Genomic DNA, 17637 nt, shown 5'->3' on the forward strand with positions numbered 1-17637 from the left:
GTGCTCAGTCTCAAAGGCACAGTAATAAAAACAGACTGTTTAATTTTAAGCAAAAAAGAGAGGTTGGAAAACAGACACACACACACACACACACACACACACACATGCACACACACATCCTCTAAGCCACTTATCCTTCTGGGCTGCAGGGGGAGCTAGAGCCTATCACACACACACACACACACACACACACACACACACACACACACACAGACAGACAGACACACACACACACACATACACACACACACACAGACACACACACACACACACACACAGACACACAGACACATACACACACATCCTCTAAGCTGCTTATCCTTCTGGGCTGCAGGGGGAGCTGGAGCCTCTCTCTGCATTCCTTGGGTGGAAGGCAAGAACGTTGGGTGTTCCAATCAATTACATGACTTACATCGCTTACAAAACCAAGCCCCTAGGCCTGCAGACTGCCTCTACAGACATTAGTGAAAGAATGGGTCACTCTCAGGAGCTCAGTGAGTTCCAGTGTGGTACCGTGATCGGACGCCACCTGTGCAACAAGTCCAGTCGTGAAATTTCCTCACTACTAAATATTCCACAGTCAACTGTCAGTGGAAGTGATTGGGAATGACAGCAACTCAGCCACGAAGTGGTCGGCTATATAAAATGACAGAGCGGGGTCAGCGGATGCTGAGGGGCTGCAGAGGTCACCAACTTTCTGCAGAGTCAATCGGTACAGACCTCCAAACTTCATGTGGCCTTCAGATCAGCTCAATAACAGCATAGAGAGTGTCATGGAATGAGTTTCCATGGCTGAGCAGCTGCATCCAAGCCTTACATCACCAAGTGCAATGCAAAGCGTGGAATGCAGTGGTGTAAAGCGCCGCCACTGGAGTCTAGAGCAGTGGAGACGTGTTCTCTGGAGTGACCAATCACGCTTCTCCGTCTGGAAATCCGATGGACGAGTCTGGGTTTGGCGGTTGCCAGGAGACGGTACTTGTCTGACTGCATTGTGCCAAGTGTAAAGTTTGGTGGAGGTGGGATTATGGTGTGGGGTTATTTTTCAGGAGTTGGGCTCGGCCACTTAGTTTTAGTGAAAGAAACTCTTAATGCTTCAGCACCAAGAGAGTTTGGACAATTTCATGCTCCCAACTTTGTGGGAACAATTTGGAGACGGCCCCTTCCTGTTCCAACATGACTGAGCACCAGTGCACAAAGCAGGTCCATAAAGACATGGATGAGCCAGTTTAGTGTGGAAGAACTTGACTGGCCTGCACAGAGTCCTGACCTCAACCTGACAGAACACCTTTGGGATGACTTAGAGAGGAGACTGTGAGCCAGACCTTCTCGTCCAACATCAGTGTCTGACCTCACAAATGCTCTTCTAGAAGAACGGTCAAAAATTCCCATAAACACATTCCTAACCCTTGTGGAAAGCCTTCCCAGATGAGCTGAAGCTGTTATCGCTGCAAAGGGTGGGCCGACATCATCCTAAACCCTATGGATTAAGAATGGGATGTCACTCAAATTCGTATGTGTGTGAAGGCAGACGAGTGAATACTTTTGGAAATATAATGTATATAATTGTGGTCAGTCTTGAAATAATGCAGGACGAGGTGGCACAATGACGGCATTAATGTAGAATCAGTCAGCAGATAGCTACGTCATTAGGTTGTCCACCTAAACAAGGCTTGGAAGCGTTCTGTGTTGAACCATGTCTGTGTGGATATGCCTCTGGAATGATTATCACTTGGCCCTAAAGTGGAAAAGAGGCACTTCAAGCTCTTCAAGTTCTTCAAGCAAGCTCTAAAGTTCCTGTTACTTCTTACTGAGTTAATGCTTATTTCCACTTATATAGTGTTTATACAGTCACAAACACACTTGCTAAGAGAAATGGTTTTAAACAGTGTCTAAGATTTGTGCAGAGCACTGCATGCCAGGACAATTAACAGTAATGATAATACGTTTTGATGATTTTCTTTATTAAGGAAGAAGAAAGTGAGAGTCAAGAAAGAAAGAAAGCAAGTAAGAGAGAACGAAAATGAGAGAATTGTTGACACTGAGAGAGAAAGAGAAGCTGTTGAACACGTGCATTACAGATAAACAGATGCCCACTTTTATTAGATTCTCCTCTTCACTTCCACATACACGTACCGTTAAACCTGAGAAGACGAAGGATGAAATGAAGGTGGACAGTGTCAGAGTGGACTGAAAAAAGAGACATGTAAAAGAAGACAGAATGAAGAGAGAGGAAAGCGAGAGGAAAAGGTTGATGGAGAGAGAGAGAATGAGAGAGAAAGAGACAGAGAGAGAGAGAGAGAGAGAGAGTCAGTGTGGAGCAGTCCAGCTCATTAGAGCTCAGAATGGCAGGACAGCTTTAACTTCAAAAGCGGCTCTGCGGTCTAAAACCCGGCTCAGAGGATCCGTTCTTGAACACGGCTGCGTCCCAAATGCCACTGAAGCCTCTAAACTCACTGATCCAGCTCCAGCCAATTACTTTGTGCTTCCTATTTCCCATTTCCTCTGCAGTGAAGTGGCCTATGTGCATGAATCTCTCCACTGTTCAGCATCACTGATCAATACACCTAGCAACTACAGTGAGGTCCAAAAGTCTGAGAAGTGAAGCTGCTTCTATTTTGAATTCTCTTCTACTTTAAAGCTAACTTTTTCATTCTGTTATATTATCAGCATAAGAATAAAGGAACAATCTTTGCATTTTTAATGTGAATTTCAGCGTTTTTTTTTTTTTCGGTATTTGTTATTTAGTCCTCCTTTTGCTTTAATGACAGTGTCCACTCAAGCTGGTATGGACTTCACAAGTGATCATGAGGTTCAATGGAAGGAAAAAGACTAAAAACAAATCTGACCATTTTGTACAAAGGCCTTTACATGGTTCATATCACAAATGTGCTTATATTTAAACAGTGACCTAGAAATAGTGCAGAATCATCAATATTTCTTCTTCATTTTACTTGTCACAACTTTTCTTTCTTTTAAACTTGCTTATTTCCAGGTTTAAGTGAAAAACTTCCAGATTTTCATTTTGGTCTCAGACACTTGGATCGAACTGTAGTTGCTGTCGCTAATAACTTGTTTATTGTTCTGCGTTTGTATTTTGCTACACTTATTATTTGCCCAGACTGCTTTACGCTCACTGTCCACTTTATTAGAAACCCTTCTCTTGTTGTTTTCACTTTGCTGGTATACAGTTAGACACTGTAGCTCATCTGTTGATCTGTTTTTATTAGTCATCCTCTAGTCCTTCATCAATGGTCAGTTTCTGCAGGGCTACAGTTTGTAATTTACACCCATACAGTGGACCTAGAAGATTGATACTGAGTATGGACCATTCTACTGAATTCAAACTGTGGTCCCACGGTAAAAAAAAAAAGAAAAGAAAAAGCTATTTTAAAAAAACGAGTATTCAGAATTTAGATATTATAATTGTATCTGCTTAAACATAAGGCATTAATTGAGATTATGCAAAATCGTCATTTACAGGGAACCTTCTATTTTGAGGTGACTGTCCCAAACCCTAACCCCAAAATTTACACTGAAAATAGTACTTTTTTCCTTGCATTGATTTAAAAAAAGTGAAGATTAAATATTTTGCTTAAATATGAGCTTAAAGTTTAAATACAAATTTGATACACATTTTCATGTCACTAAATGTTACTAAAACACAGAGTTTTAGTCAGTAGGCGGGGCCTAATTCTAGCCATGCCCTTGTATTTTGGAGCAGGAGGTGAGTCTGCATCCTGGTGCCTCATGGCCACTGAGCAGCTAGATCCCACTGTTTTGAAGCAAATGACTTTCAAAGTCTGAAAATCAGTATAAAACATTAGGAAATGTCACTACTGAAACACATTTTCTGCAATTAAGGAGCATTTTTTTTTGTGTTTTAATGAAAAAAATCATGATTTTATTTGTGTACAGCTGTTCAAAGCTGTTCCTGATGGTCATGTACTGGCTAGCGCTTCTGAATTCTGCTCAAAATTAACCTAATTAGTCACTCCCAAAACATTTTTTTCAGTAGTATAATGACTGCTTTGGTAGTGAAGAAATGGAATGCTAAACTGTTTATTTTTGTAAGGGGGAGCGAGGAGGCGGACGCACACGCTGAGATAAGCGAGATTTATTATGGGCAAATCCAGGGTCGTGGTCAAAACAGTCCAGGTTCATATAGCCAACACGGACAGATCGGGGAACAGACATGACACAAACCAGAATCAACAATCAAACAGAGACCGAGACATCAAACAAACACCGGCAAACACAAGGGGCAAACACAGGGCTTATAGTATAGTATACAGGGAAAACGAGGGACAGGTGAAAACAATCAGGGGCGGAGTTACAAAACGAGGGGCAGGACTACAGATACCAAAACACAAACACATGGACAGGACTGGGAGGGGCCAATCATGACAATTTTAATAAAGCAAACATAACTAAGGTTTAGGGTCACTAAGGGTTTTAGTCTGATGTCCAAGTCAGTTAAAAGTCTGAAACGCCTTTTGAGCGGTGTCTTTGAACCAGTTCGGTAGAATGATCCATACAGTTATTCTACGGTTTACTGTCAGTATTTATTGACTTCAATGTTGTTTTGTACTTTCCTGTCAGTTGTCCTGTGTTAATGTAGTGCCAGGGGAACTAAGGTGGCTCCAAAATGTATATGGACAGCTTAACCAGTGAAGCATTGGTAGCATTTTAAGAAGTGCTTTAAGTTACTTCATAAATATTTAACAAAAAGAGTTTTGCTTCAGAGAAACTCCAATTAAGCATGCCGATGAGGGCTGTTTGTGTGCGGAGCCCATCACACACTTTACCTCTTACAACGTTCTTCTTAATAACAGTTCTGTTAGCTAATGATACTGCTTTGATAGCTGGCTTGATTGACTAGAGGAATTTTGGGGTGGGGTTTAGAGGAAGTGTACCTTTGATGAGGTGGATGTGGCCATAATCAAGCATCAGAAGTTTAATAGATCACATCTGGGCTCACGAGACTAGTAAACAGCATTTTAACCCTCTCTCTCTCTCTCTCTCATCCACACACACAAACTCCAAACCTCCTACACAGATTTCCCGGTCTATAAAGCACTTAATAAACAGCCCTAGGGGAACATGCTCTGCCTGCGATCATTCTGGCCTGGGGCAGTTATTACTCTGTGCTCTGCTTGTCTGGTAGGGTGGCAGGTGTGTTTCTGAGGAACAGCAGTGATACAGAGGGCAGCGTGATTAGATTTGGCTGTGATAAATGTCTGAGATTTTGGCAGGTGTGGCAGCAGAGGGCCAGGAGAGCTGACTGAAGACGCAAAGATATACAGAATGAAATGAACAGAGAGGGGAGGAAAGATGAGGGATCAGTGCAGGTATTAACCCTTGAAAGCCATAAATCATGCCTTAAAACACAGATAATTATTTCTCACTTCGGCTCATTGGAAGTGCAGATTGTGAACTTTCAGTCTAAACCAACTTCTGTGTTTGTAAACAGAAGACGACGTATTGTAATATGATAAATTAGTTGTTTGTTGGAAAACTAGTTGTTTTGTGTAAAAAAATCCTTTTTTTCACTGTTTGATATTAAAACAAACAGAAAGAAGTCATTGGTGCAGCTAGTAATATAGAATGTAAACTGAATGTAAATTTAATTAATTACATACATAATTACACACATGACAATAACAACCCTAGACAACCCTAGACGTGACAAGCTACTGCAAAGCAAATCATCCCTGTAAACAAAAGGAGGGTTTGAAGGAAAATATTCAGAGAAACTGGAGCTTTTTTTCAGATTTGAAACATCTCACAGCTGAAAAACGGCCAGCTGGCTTTGGAGGACTGTGATTACAGACTGTTATGCTACCATTAGAATTCTTAGTGTAATTTTGTAACTGATTAATGTGCAGTAATCTGTGTGAATGTGATCTGTGTATCATCATCAAAAAGTTGGTATAAATTCAGCCAAGTACGGCTTAGAACAGACAAGTGAGGAGACTGGCAGTGCTCACTGCTAACAGTTCACATTTAATTATTTACATTCCCTTAGAAAAGCAACAAAACATGGGATTTGAGTGGGGTTGTCCAAAACAAAACTTTGTATGTCCAAAATGGTTTACAAAATAGTAACTTTACAGCAGGAGGAAAAAAACTACTTAACTTTTAATGTAAGGCAATGAAATTTTGGGCCTTTTCTGTTGGTCTGTTCAAAATGGATTTTACACACAATGTACAGGACAACAGTCATTTTCAAATTATGTCAAAAACCGAAAAACAACAAAAAGGCAGATACAAAGTTTTTTTTCCGACAGCAGTAATGACATGACAGTATGTAATATGTGCCATATGTATTTTATGCCAATTTTCATTCCAAAATGTTTCATTTTATTCCAAAATCACGCATATCTATTTGTAACAATGCAGGCTTCAAAGACTTTTGAAAAGAGTAACAACTGATGTTAATGATGTAAAAGCACATGGAATTAATCATAATACAGCACTGATATTTCTGGTATGTGTAACAACCACATATTAAATGGCCTATAATGCAACTAATTTGCCAAAAATTCCTTCTTTCACAAATTCCTTTGCCAGCTGTCATTACTTATTAGATTAACTGTTACCCGAGAATAGGGTCTGGGGTCTCCACTGTAATATATCTCATTTTGTAATGCAACCCCTGCTTTCAATAGGAGACAGGCCAGGCAGGCTAGTCAAGCACCAACACTCTCTTACTACACTTAGAAATAAAAATACTGTGCAGGTACGTTTTTCATTCATCAAGGTATAAACAAAGACGAGATGGGGCGTGTGGAGTCAATACCCCTTAGAGAATATAATTTCAGTGGATTATGGTACAGTTATATTCCCTGATTAAAGGCACTAACACCCCACTGACAGGAGGGGTATTGCCCCAGTGGCTACCTTTTTTCTGACTGTACAAAGCCACACTTTTGGAATACATACAGAATGTGGCTGGGCACTGTCTTACTGAAACAGGAATGTCCCTGAAAAAGACATTGTTGCTCCAAAGTGCCTATGTACTCCTTAGCATTAATGATGCCTTCACAGATGTCTAAGTTCCCTACTAATACATGCCTATACCATGACAGACTCTGGATTTTTAACTTTACACTGGTAACATTCTGGACAGTCCCTTTGTTCACTGGCCTGGAGAACATAACATTATTTCCAAAAACAATTTGAATGGTGGGCTCGTCAAACTATAGCACTTTTCCACCCTCTGTCAGCTCATCTAAGATGACCTTTAGCCCAGACATGTTGGCAGCTATCTGGATGTCATTGATATTTGGCTTCTATTTTGCAAGCCTTAACTTGCATTTGTAGATGCAATGACAAACTACGTTCACAGACAAGGGTTTTACAAAGTATTTTATGCAGTGCCTTCTAAGGAACTGAAGGTCAAGGGCACTCAGCACTGGTTATTAGCCTTGCTCTTCACACACAGAGCTGGACTCTCTGAATCTTTTAATAAAGTCATGGACAGTAGCTGGTGATGGTTTTGTACGTTGACAAACATGTTAAACTGTTGGACTAGCTGACTGAGCATTTCATGAATCCTTCTTATACACTTAACCATGATATCATCACCTGTTACCTATTCACCTGTTTACCTGTGGAAAATCCCAAAACAAGTGTTCAGACTTCACAGTCTTATGTTGCTCCTGTCTCAACATTTTTGGAAAGTGTTGCAGGAATCAAGTTTGTAATCAATAAAGTTGATAAGATAAAATATTAAGCATCTACTTTTTGTGTTGTTGTCAATAAATATCTATAAAAGACAGTTTACAAATTACAGTTTTGTTTTGTTTGTTTGTTTGTTTTTTAGAATTGGGTTTTAATAAAATATAACCTTAATTTTAACATCTAGAATGAAAAAAAAGATTGAGAAAATGTTTTTAGTTATATTTAAACAAAAAATTCTCTATTTTTTTTTATTTCCTACAAAATAAGCATGTTTTGCCTTGAAAACATATGACAATAAACACACTCACACACATACACAGCCCTATCTGTAGTAGCAGCTCATGCTGGTAAGACCTGGTTGTAAGCCTTGCTGGGATTGCCTTTAAGTGGCTTTCTGAAGAGGTATTGAGGGAAGACAGGACAGAGAGTGGAGAGCAGAAAAGAAGACAACCAAATTCCAAAGAGCAGATATTTCTGCCCCTTTCACTGTCTCTATTTGTCTGTTGGATAAAAGCGTTCACATCTTGAGATCCCATTTTGGCTGCACTAGTTGAATTACACGGCTATTTTCCACAAGGACACCTGTGGGATGCCATTCCATCCAGTGGCATGTTTCCGCACAGACTCAATTGGAGCAGGAGACAGGAAAAATCTGAAGAGAATATACTTCAGAATGGCCATGGAGAGTAAGCACATCTCAGCAAGCTTCAGAAAAGAATCAGTCTTCATTGCAACTCCATTTAAAAATCAATGTGGAACAGCAACAGCTGAGGAACCGTCTGCAGAACTGGAACATCTGTGTCTCTCACATTTACACAGAATAAATGTAGCTGTATACACGTTCCTCAGTTCATTCACACTGACTGCAATGTAAGCACAGCAAAGCACATCAGTTTAGCTTGAAAATGTACACAAACTCTCAGATGCTAATGTTTGCTACGCACAATATGTTCACTCAATGGATGCAAGTTCTGCACGTTTCTTTGAGGTACTGCAATATTTCGTTTCAACATAGAAAAAAGAAAAGCACAGAACTGAAGCACTGAGGATATCGATCTTATAAAGAGCGCAAATTTCAAATTGCAAGAGCTGCAGTTTGTGTTACATGCAACATTATTCATAGTGTCTTTTTAAGTTTTAAGGGAAGAAATTTAACCTGACAACACAGAGCTGGTCAGTCAGTCTAGCATCACTACATTCAGCATTCAAACCTCCAGCCTGAAAAAATGGAAGTCTTGGATTTCTTAGCAAAGAATCAGCCAAAGTTTAATATAAAGAAAATAATCACATTTAATTTGTAATCGTAATAACGGTTAGTTTCCCCCAGATGTTGAGTCCTACCCCCCATTTATACTGGGGGTGAAACAGTGAGGCCTTTAGGGTATTTATGTCATTTGTACCTTCAGCTAGAAATGCACGTTGTACCTCTGTAACTTTTCATGGTATGTTGCATCTCTGAAATGACACCTTTATAAAAAAGAAGGGAATGTTCACTGAGTATCTGCTAATGGAGCTGAAAAACAGTTCAAAAATCTACTTGTCCATTGTCAAAAAATGTTCACACAGTGTAAAGGGCAGCTGCAACTAGAAAAGTGCAACTAGAAAAGTGGCCAAAAAGGTTCTTTGCAGCAATGCCATACGACAAACCTTTTTGGCCACTTTTCTACAAACCGGATTCCAAAAAAGTTGGGACACTAAACAAATTGTAAATAAAAACTGAATGCAATAATGTGGAGATGGCAAATGTCAATATTTTATTCAAAATAAAACACAAATCACAGATCAAAAGTTTAAACTGAGAGAATGTATCAATTTAAGGGAAAAATATGTTGTTTCAAAATTTCATGGCGTCAACAAATCCCAAAAAGTTGGGACAAGGCCATTTTCACCACTGTGTGGCATCCCCCCTTCTTCTTACAACACTCAACAGACGTCTGGGGACAGAGGAGACCAGTTTCTCAAGTTTAGAAATAGGAATGCTCTCCCATTCAAGTCTAATACAGGCCTCTAACTGTTCAATCGTCTTGGGCCTTCTTTGTCGCACCTTCCTCTTTATGATGCGCCAAATGTTCTCTATAGGTGAAAGATCTGGACTGCAGGCTGGCCGTTTCAGTACCCGGATCCTTCTCCTACGTAGCCGTGATGTTGTGATTGCTGCAGAATGTGGTCTGACATTATCTTGTTGAAAAATGCAGGGTCTTCCCTGAAAGAGATGACGTCTAGATGGGAGCATATGTTGTTCTAGAACCTGAACATAGTTCTCTGCGTTAATGGTGCCTTTCCAGACATGCAAGCTGCCCATGCCACAAGCACTCATGCAACCCCACACCATCAGTGATGCAGGATTCTGAACGGAGCGTTGATAACAACTTGGGTTATCCTTGTCCTCTCTGGTGCGGATGACATGGCGTCCCAGTGTTCCATAAAGAATTTCAAATCGCGACTCATCTGACCACAGAACAGTCTTCCATTTTGCCACACTCCATTTTAAATGACCCCTGGCCCAGTGCAAACGTCTGAGCTTGTGGAGCTTGCTTAGAAATGGCTTCCTCTTTGCACTGTAGAGTTTCAGCTGGCAGTGGCGGATGGCACGGTGGATTGTGTTCACTGACGATGCTTTCTGGAAGTATTCCTGAGCCCATTCTGTTATTTCATTGACAGCGGCATTCCTGTTTGAGGTGCAGTGACGTTTAAGGGCCTGGAGATCACGAGCATCCAGTAGAGTTTTACGGCCTTGACCCTTACGCACAGCGATTGTTCCAGATTCTCTGAATCTTTTGATGATGTTATGCAAGGTTGATGATGATAATTTAAAAGTCTTTGCTATTTTACGCTGGGGAACACCATTCTGGTATTGCTGCAGTATCTTTCTGCACAACAATGGTGGAATTGGTGATCCTCTTACCATCTTGGCTTCTGAGAGACACTGACACTCTGAGAAGCTCTTTTTATACCCAATCATTTTGTCAATTGAGCTAATTAGTGTTAATTGGTCTTCCAGCTGTTCATTATATGCTCAATTTCCTTTTTCCAGCCACTTATTGCTACTTGTCCCAACTTTTTTGGGATTTGTTGACACTGTGAAATTTTGATTCAACATATTTTTCCTTTAAAATGTTACATTTACTCAGATTAAACTTTTGATCTTTCATCTATGTTCTATTACGAATAAAATATTGACATTTGCCATCTCCACATCATTGCATTCAGTTTTTATTCACAATTTGTTTAGTGTCCCAACTTTTTTGGAATCTGGTTTGTAGTTCTAAGAGTCCTTTTGGACAAATGGACAACTAGATCTTTTAACTGTTTCAGACTGTTGAGGGTAAAACGCTAACCTCCACAGCACTTTAGCCTGGAAGATCGCCAGTTTCACATGCCGGCCACACAAAAATGACCTGTGGTAAGCTAAAGAACCATTTCACTGATGCTTCTTTAAGGAACCATATTATCTTTCACGTGGAACATTTTTTATTCCTGAATTTGTGGCTCCACCTTTATTGAAGCATTTCCTTATTACAGTCATTCTACTCCATGGATCGTCCTAAAATGTATACAGTAAAAAATATTGCACTTATTTCAGTCTACACAAACAGAACATCAACTAATGAACCACACACATGCATTCTTTGAATGCTTGGAAAGATGTTCAGTGTCCCAAAGAATTCTCGGGAATATGCAAAGAATCAAACTCTGGTACATGAGATCTGTTGTCGAGTCAAGAGTAAAATGGAAAACGTAAGGAGTTTGTCCAGAGGTTTGACAGTATTTTGGTTTCCAACTAAAGAAACATGGAAAACCACTGGACATTAACAGTGTTACATACCATCTGTGAAGAACATAGGTATCATGCTGGTAATTGGTTTTTATATGGTAATTATTTCAGTATCAGAGAAATGCCAGCTATAGTGTAAGACTGTAAGGTTCACATGGTACCTCATAACTGCCTTCGGATCGCACTCATGTTGCTCATTGCAACTGTTTATCTAATCGCTTATCTAAATTGACCTTATTATCCAAGCTTAGAGTGTGAAAAACCTTTTTAAAGTCCAAAGTACCTCAACATTGTGAGGGAACATTTTGTTTTACAATTAAAGGTTTTGCTTAAAACTTCTATCTTCTATGCAATAAGTAAATGGTTTCATGAGCTGTTTCGCCCCAAAAAAAAAACACACAAAAAAAAGTCACACAAAGTACTCATGCAAGTGCACTGAGAGGGCTTGAACTTGAATGTCTTGCCACAGTTAGGAAGGAACTAAACTGTGGTTAAGGCAGACTTAATGTCAAGATAAGAATTAGTTTGCTTAGACAGGAAATATTGGTAACTGAGCTGCGTGTCTGGGTATAAATATGTGTTTCAGCAGATAATAAACATAGAGTGAACTGAGAACTTGTGTTTGTGTGAGTTTGTTCACATCGCTGGGCCCAGAACACTGATCATCGCTCTGCCTGAGAGGAGAAGAAGGAGACTGACAAAAAACCTCCACGACAAACATAATGTAAAGATTCAATTAAACCAATTAAAGGATCGTCCTAGAACCGAAAAACCAGGACAAGAACCATTTGGGAATCTTTACTTTTTAGTGTGTAGTGGAAAAAACTAAATACTTTTGCTTGAAAACATTCACTTCATTGATCCCTGGCAGGAAAATACAACTACTATGAATGCTGGCAATAAAGTTTTGTGCACATTTTTCTAAGAACTTTTCTGAAAACTTTAAAGTTTAAATTGTGCAAGCAAAATGCCAGGACGGCTATACAGAGAGCTCCAATCAGGGGGATTAAAACCTGAGCTACTGAGCTACTTCTACTGCTAAATGATATCATCATTCTAATTCTACTATTATCTTTCTGAGTTCTATAAGAAGGTAGTGATAAGAAGTATCATGATGTCTGTCACTATATATTTCATTTCTTTTAAACACAGCTGTGACCTGCATTTCTTATGTTACTCACTGTGCCTACCGCAGTGGCAACAGCAGTCACAGATAATGACTGCCTATAGAATTTCCTGATAAACTGCCTCATTCAGTTCATATATTGCTGCTGTCGGAACAAAACCTCATTTTTCAGTTTTTGACATAGTTTTAAAATGCCTGTTGTTCTTTACATGGAGTGTAAATTTCGTGAAGGATAGACCAAAAGAAACGGCCCGAAATGACTCGGAAAAAATTCTGGTTCCATTGACTTACATTAAAAGTAAAGTCGTTTTTTTCCTTTTCCTGTAAAATCACCATTTTGGAGATAAAAGGCTTTTCTTCCAACAACAGTGATATGTTTGTATTCATATGTTTGTACAGGGATCTCCAGTTTACACATAGTGTTTTGTATTGTAATTAACTGTTCACTAATACTTATTCATATAAACAATGTAAAAAGTGGAAAAAGGTAAAAGTTGATCTGAAGAGTTTTGAGCCTTGAAATGATGTAAAATATTGATTTTGTTCATCTAAAGTTTTGCTTTGTTTGTTTCATTGAAAGTATTTTTTGAGTTTAATTAAACCACATAAATTGCTTGTTACCACATGAAATATTTCTAGATTAAACTGACAAACCATTTTTTTCCAAACAATGAAAAAAGGATCATTACATCTGAGAAGCATTGGAAAGAAACCAGAATGGTATGTCTTTACTGTGTAGGAACAAATGAATTAATAGAAGCCAAAAAATCTAGTACTCTATATTATCTAGCAGAGAAAAAAGCCCAAGACGCCATAAATGAGTTTACCTGGTGTGCATTATTTGGCCACATCCCACCTGTCTTGCTTGTACATGAACAACCCAGCAAACATGGTCATGCTGACAGCCTATTGTTTTGGTGCCCACAGCGTTGAAATGTAATTCCTCGGAAAGTTGGGACAATGTTATCTGATAGCATTCTAGGAAGTTGTGACGACGTAGTGGCAACGTTGTCAGTACGTTCTCACAACCTCCTATAATCTTCATCCCTTACGTTGTGCATGGAATATCTTACTATGTTATGTTATGGGCCCATAATGGACTGTGCATTGTGAACAAAGTAACTCCAGAAGTGACCCCTTTTAATAGATGGTCAACTACTGGGGAGGACTTCAGCTCAGATGGGAATCAATTGATAAATAAGACAGAAAAGGAAAGAGAAGAAATGTTGAGAAAATATTACAAACATAATTTGCTTTTTGCTGCAATAAGTAAAGTATAAGATTAGCATTGATGGTCCACTGGGCTGTATGTCAGGTCAGCCTCTATTCAGCGGCCTGATTCCAGCTCCTACGTTGTGACGAACTGATAAAAATACAAATAAACTGTTTTACAAGTATTTGTGCTTGCATTACATTATATTTTTAGGAAATTAACAAATTCAGTTAATATTAGAAACAAAACACAAGCTTATCAAACACCCTAATAACACACCGCTTATGTATGGTGTCCCTGGGAGCCTCGAGGCTTAAGCTTCAGCTAAATTAGCTTAGTTAGTTAGTTAACTAACAGTGCTAAGTTTAGCAATGTAGGCTAACAAAAATGCTCTTTTCAACGAGTATGTCTGAAACTGCCTGGAAAATAATTCTGGCAGCCCACTACAAACATTCAATGTGTTGTCAAAAAATATATACATAATAATAAAATAATTTTCAATTATTCAATAATTCACAATAATTTAAATTAAATTGTTGGACTAATAAACTTAATCTTACCTTAATCACTTAATCTTAATCTTAATAATAAGTGTGCCTAGCCAGATTAACCTTCTGGGCTACCGCAGTTTCTCAAGCTGTGCGCCAGAATTACAGTTTTCTCATGATAGTGATGCTGTGCTTGTTTTCAGCCTTTGGGACTGACCGTTAAAAGTGCGGTTCCACATCTTCTTGGTGACCACATGACCTGGTGGCTGCAGCCCTGATTGGTTCATCGACTCGTTCAAGGCATGAGAGTATAAGAGCACTCCATCATGAAAGCCTCCAGCGATCAGGTTCTTCTAAAGGAAGAAATGAAGAACATGTAAAACACTATCAGGACGGAATGTAATGAGTCTTTTTTTCCTGTAAATCTGTCTAGTTTGACTTCAGTAATATCCGTACTGCAGCACAGAGATGACTCCTTTATTCGATTTATCTGATTTTCTCACATCTTCTTCATTTGGGATGATGCCACTCTCGCCTGATCTCCTCACTATCGTTTTTCATCTTCTCCTCAGCTCACACTCATCTCTCCTCCCTCTGGGTTCTTTCTCTTTCATCAGCGCTAAGGCATTCACAGCGCTCCCCCGTGTCAACACGTTTGTTTCCATTCGTAAGTAAGAAGTGCTGATGAATGAGGAAAAGATTTCAACTGACAAGAGGCCTGAAACAAAAACATGAAACACAGGCCCTTCCAAATGTCCTGAGAATGCCAAATTATGCACCAACCTCCTCAATCTTGATGCATTTCTGTATGACTTGCTGCTGCCACTGTGAACCGAACAACTTTCTTTTTTTTCCCCACTTTCTTTCTTAACAGTATATCTCGGACACGAGGTAAGCACAGGTAAAACTCTCCGCACTCATGCACTTGTGAGCTGTTAAACTAGGAAAAGTTTGGTCTACACAATTTTCCCCTTATCCCAAATCCCGTCAACCCAGTCAAGTTCGGAGTCTGAAGTTTGCTTCTTTAAAGCTTTCTTTAGCTATGTAATGGTGAGAGAATCGCAGACAGGTGCAGATAAATGACTAGAGTGACTTAATACAAATCAACAGTTGTCAGAAAACAGAGAGACAAAAACGAAGTCAAAGTCCAGGCAAAGGGTCACAAAACACAGGTCCGTAAATCCAAGCAAAGGTACAAAAGGGCAAGTCAACAAACAAAGCAATAGGTCATAATACACAGGCTCCAACGGAACAACCAGTAAATTTCCATTTCCACTTATGGCATTTGGCAGACGCTCTTATCCAGAGTGATATGCAGCGCATTTGATGTGTTCACAGTCATGTATTTTATGGATTGTAGAGAGATAAACTGTGATTACTGTTGGTTGAAAATATGCATCCTGGCACTGTAACTGTGATAGTTAGTACATAGCACAGCTTTAACATCTCACTGTATCAACAGCTCACAGTGTGATAACTGCAGTAAATTTACGTTTATGGCATTTGGCAGATGCTCTTATCCAGAGCAACTTACAATTTGATCATTTTTACACAGGTGGTGTTAGGAGTCTTGCCCAAGGACCTTCATTGGTACAGTGTAGGGTGTTTGCCAAGGTGGGGATTGAACCCCAGTCTACAGTGTAGAAGGCAGCGGTGTTGCCCACTACACTAACCAACCAGTAAACCGCTCAGGAGTCTCAGAGAAACACTGCTTCACAATGATTCTGCCTAAAGCCTGGGCCTTTCTACTCTACTCTAAGAGTCACATGATACAAACACAGGTGAATCATATTAGTAGTCAGGAGACTGTGATTGCTGATAGGAGCGTTGTGGAGAGTTGGAAGTCACGTGAGAGTCCAGCGCATTCTGGGAGACGGAGTCCATTTCCTCTGTAGGAGGTTCTGAATGCATGATAAGCTAACAGGTAACAGCTTGGGTCAGAATAATTAGCATTTGTGTGTTTGTGTTTATTTATTTGCATCATGTTTAGTGCTTGTATGAAAAAAAAAATCAGGATTCAAGGTGAAGCTACTGCCACTTTTTCAGCTGTTCAATGTACCTTTATCCACTTTTGAGGCAAGTGTGGGATGACTTAGCCATGCAGTTAGCACCATGCTAAAGAGCTTCCATTACTTTGTTAGCTACATTAGCATCGTAGCATTTTTTTTGCCAAACAATTTGTGTAAGCGAGGTCAGAGTCACCTGTGGTTTAATCTCTAAGTGCTGATGTTGGTAGAGTCGGTGTCACACCCTCATCAATCAGGCTTGTATTGATTGTATTGTATTGATTTGACTAAGCCAGTTCTACTATAAACTGGATGTCACATCGATGTTTATTCATGGCGTAAAGCAGAGGTCTGCAAGTATTTGTGCTCAGATTACATTTTTTCATGGAATTTACAAATTTGGTTAATATTACAAAAAACAAAACAAAAGGTTGCCATGACAAGCTAAGACACCCCTTTATGTATGGTGTCCCTGAGAGCCTGGGGGATGAGGCTTTAGCTAGCTTAGTTGGTTACTGTAACCTTAACTGAAGCTGAGATTAAAAATGCAGGCTAATAAAAGTGCTCTTTTCTACAGGTATGTCTGAGAATGTCTGGTAAATAAATGTGTCAGACCGCTACAAACTTTTCAAATGTGATGTCAAAAAAAAAAATAGATTAAAAACTGGTAAAGACTATCAATTAATGATAAAAGGCCTTTCTCCTGCCAGACCACAATGAGGTTAAAGATGAACTGCACCAATGTTTAAGCATTTTTGCAGAATGGTTGCTCTACAGTGGGTTGAGATGCAAACAAAGTCTTATTACGTTTTATTTACTAACCAAAATGACCAATGGACCTAATTATTTACATGAATTATTATAAAATAAGCTTTTTTTTTTTTTAGATATTTGCAGCTGAGACATTTTCTTAGGACACACAAAGAATGGGAAAAACTACACGTATAGAAAATTATTTAATGGAATTACAAACGAAGAATGAAGGGGGAAAGAATAATTTGTAAACTGTATTAAATATTCCTGTCTATGAACCTAAATCACTCCTTAAATATAAAGCAGAGATGGGAATCAGAACTAAATGTGGATATAACACAGAGTACTTAGAACGAAAAATGCACCAAAGCAAGTCTATAGTGACCAATTCAAACATCTGGAGAGAATTCAAATGGAAAGTCGTCACAAGATATTTCCAAACAGCAGAAATAGTGCTGAAGATGGGTCTAACACATGATAGTTCATGTTGGAAAAATTGTGGAGCACAAACTGGGAACCATACTCACATATTTTGGCTGTTTTGTCTATTAAGGAAGTGCTTCAGCAGAATATTCCACAAGATCCTACAGTAG

The 17637-nt window shown here is 39.2% G+C and overlaps 1 protein-coding gene across 4 annotated transcripts in view; it reads right to left on the minus strand.

Moving 5' to 3' along the window:
* Positions 1-17637, minus strand: part of npr1a (natriuretic peptide receptor 1a) — a 147386-nt gene that overhangs the window by 56870 nt on the left and 72879 nt on the right. For all 4 annotated transcript variants that reach the window (XM_037535188.1, XM_017711401.2, XM_017711400.2 and 1 more), the window contains one exon: positions 14503-14638. In XM_037535188.1, the coding sequence (XP_037391085.1) occupies positions 14503-14638 (136 nt within the window). The remainder of the gene's footprint in view (positions 1-14502; positions 14639-17637) is intronic.

This window comes from Pygocentrus nattereri, chromosome 27, assembly GCF_015220715.1.
Source record: "Pygocentrus nattereri isolate fPygNat1 chromosome 27, fPygNat1.pri, whole genome shotgun sequence".
NCBI lineage: Eukaryota > Metazoa > Chordata > Actinopteri > Characiformes > Serrasalmidae > Pygocentrus > Pygocentrus nattereri.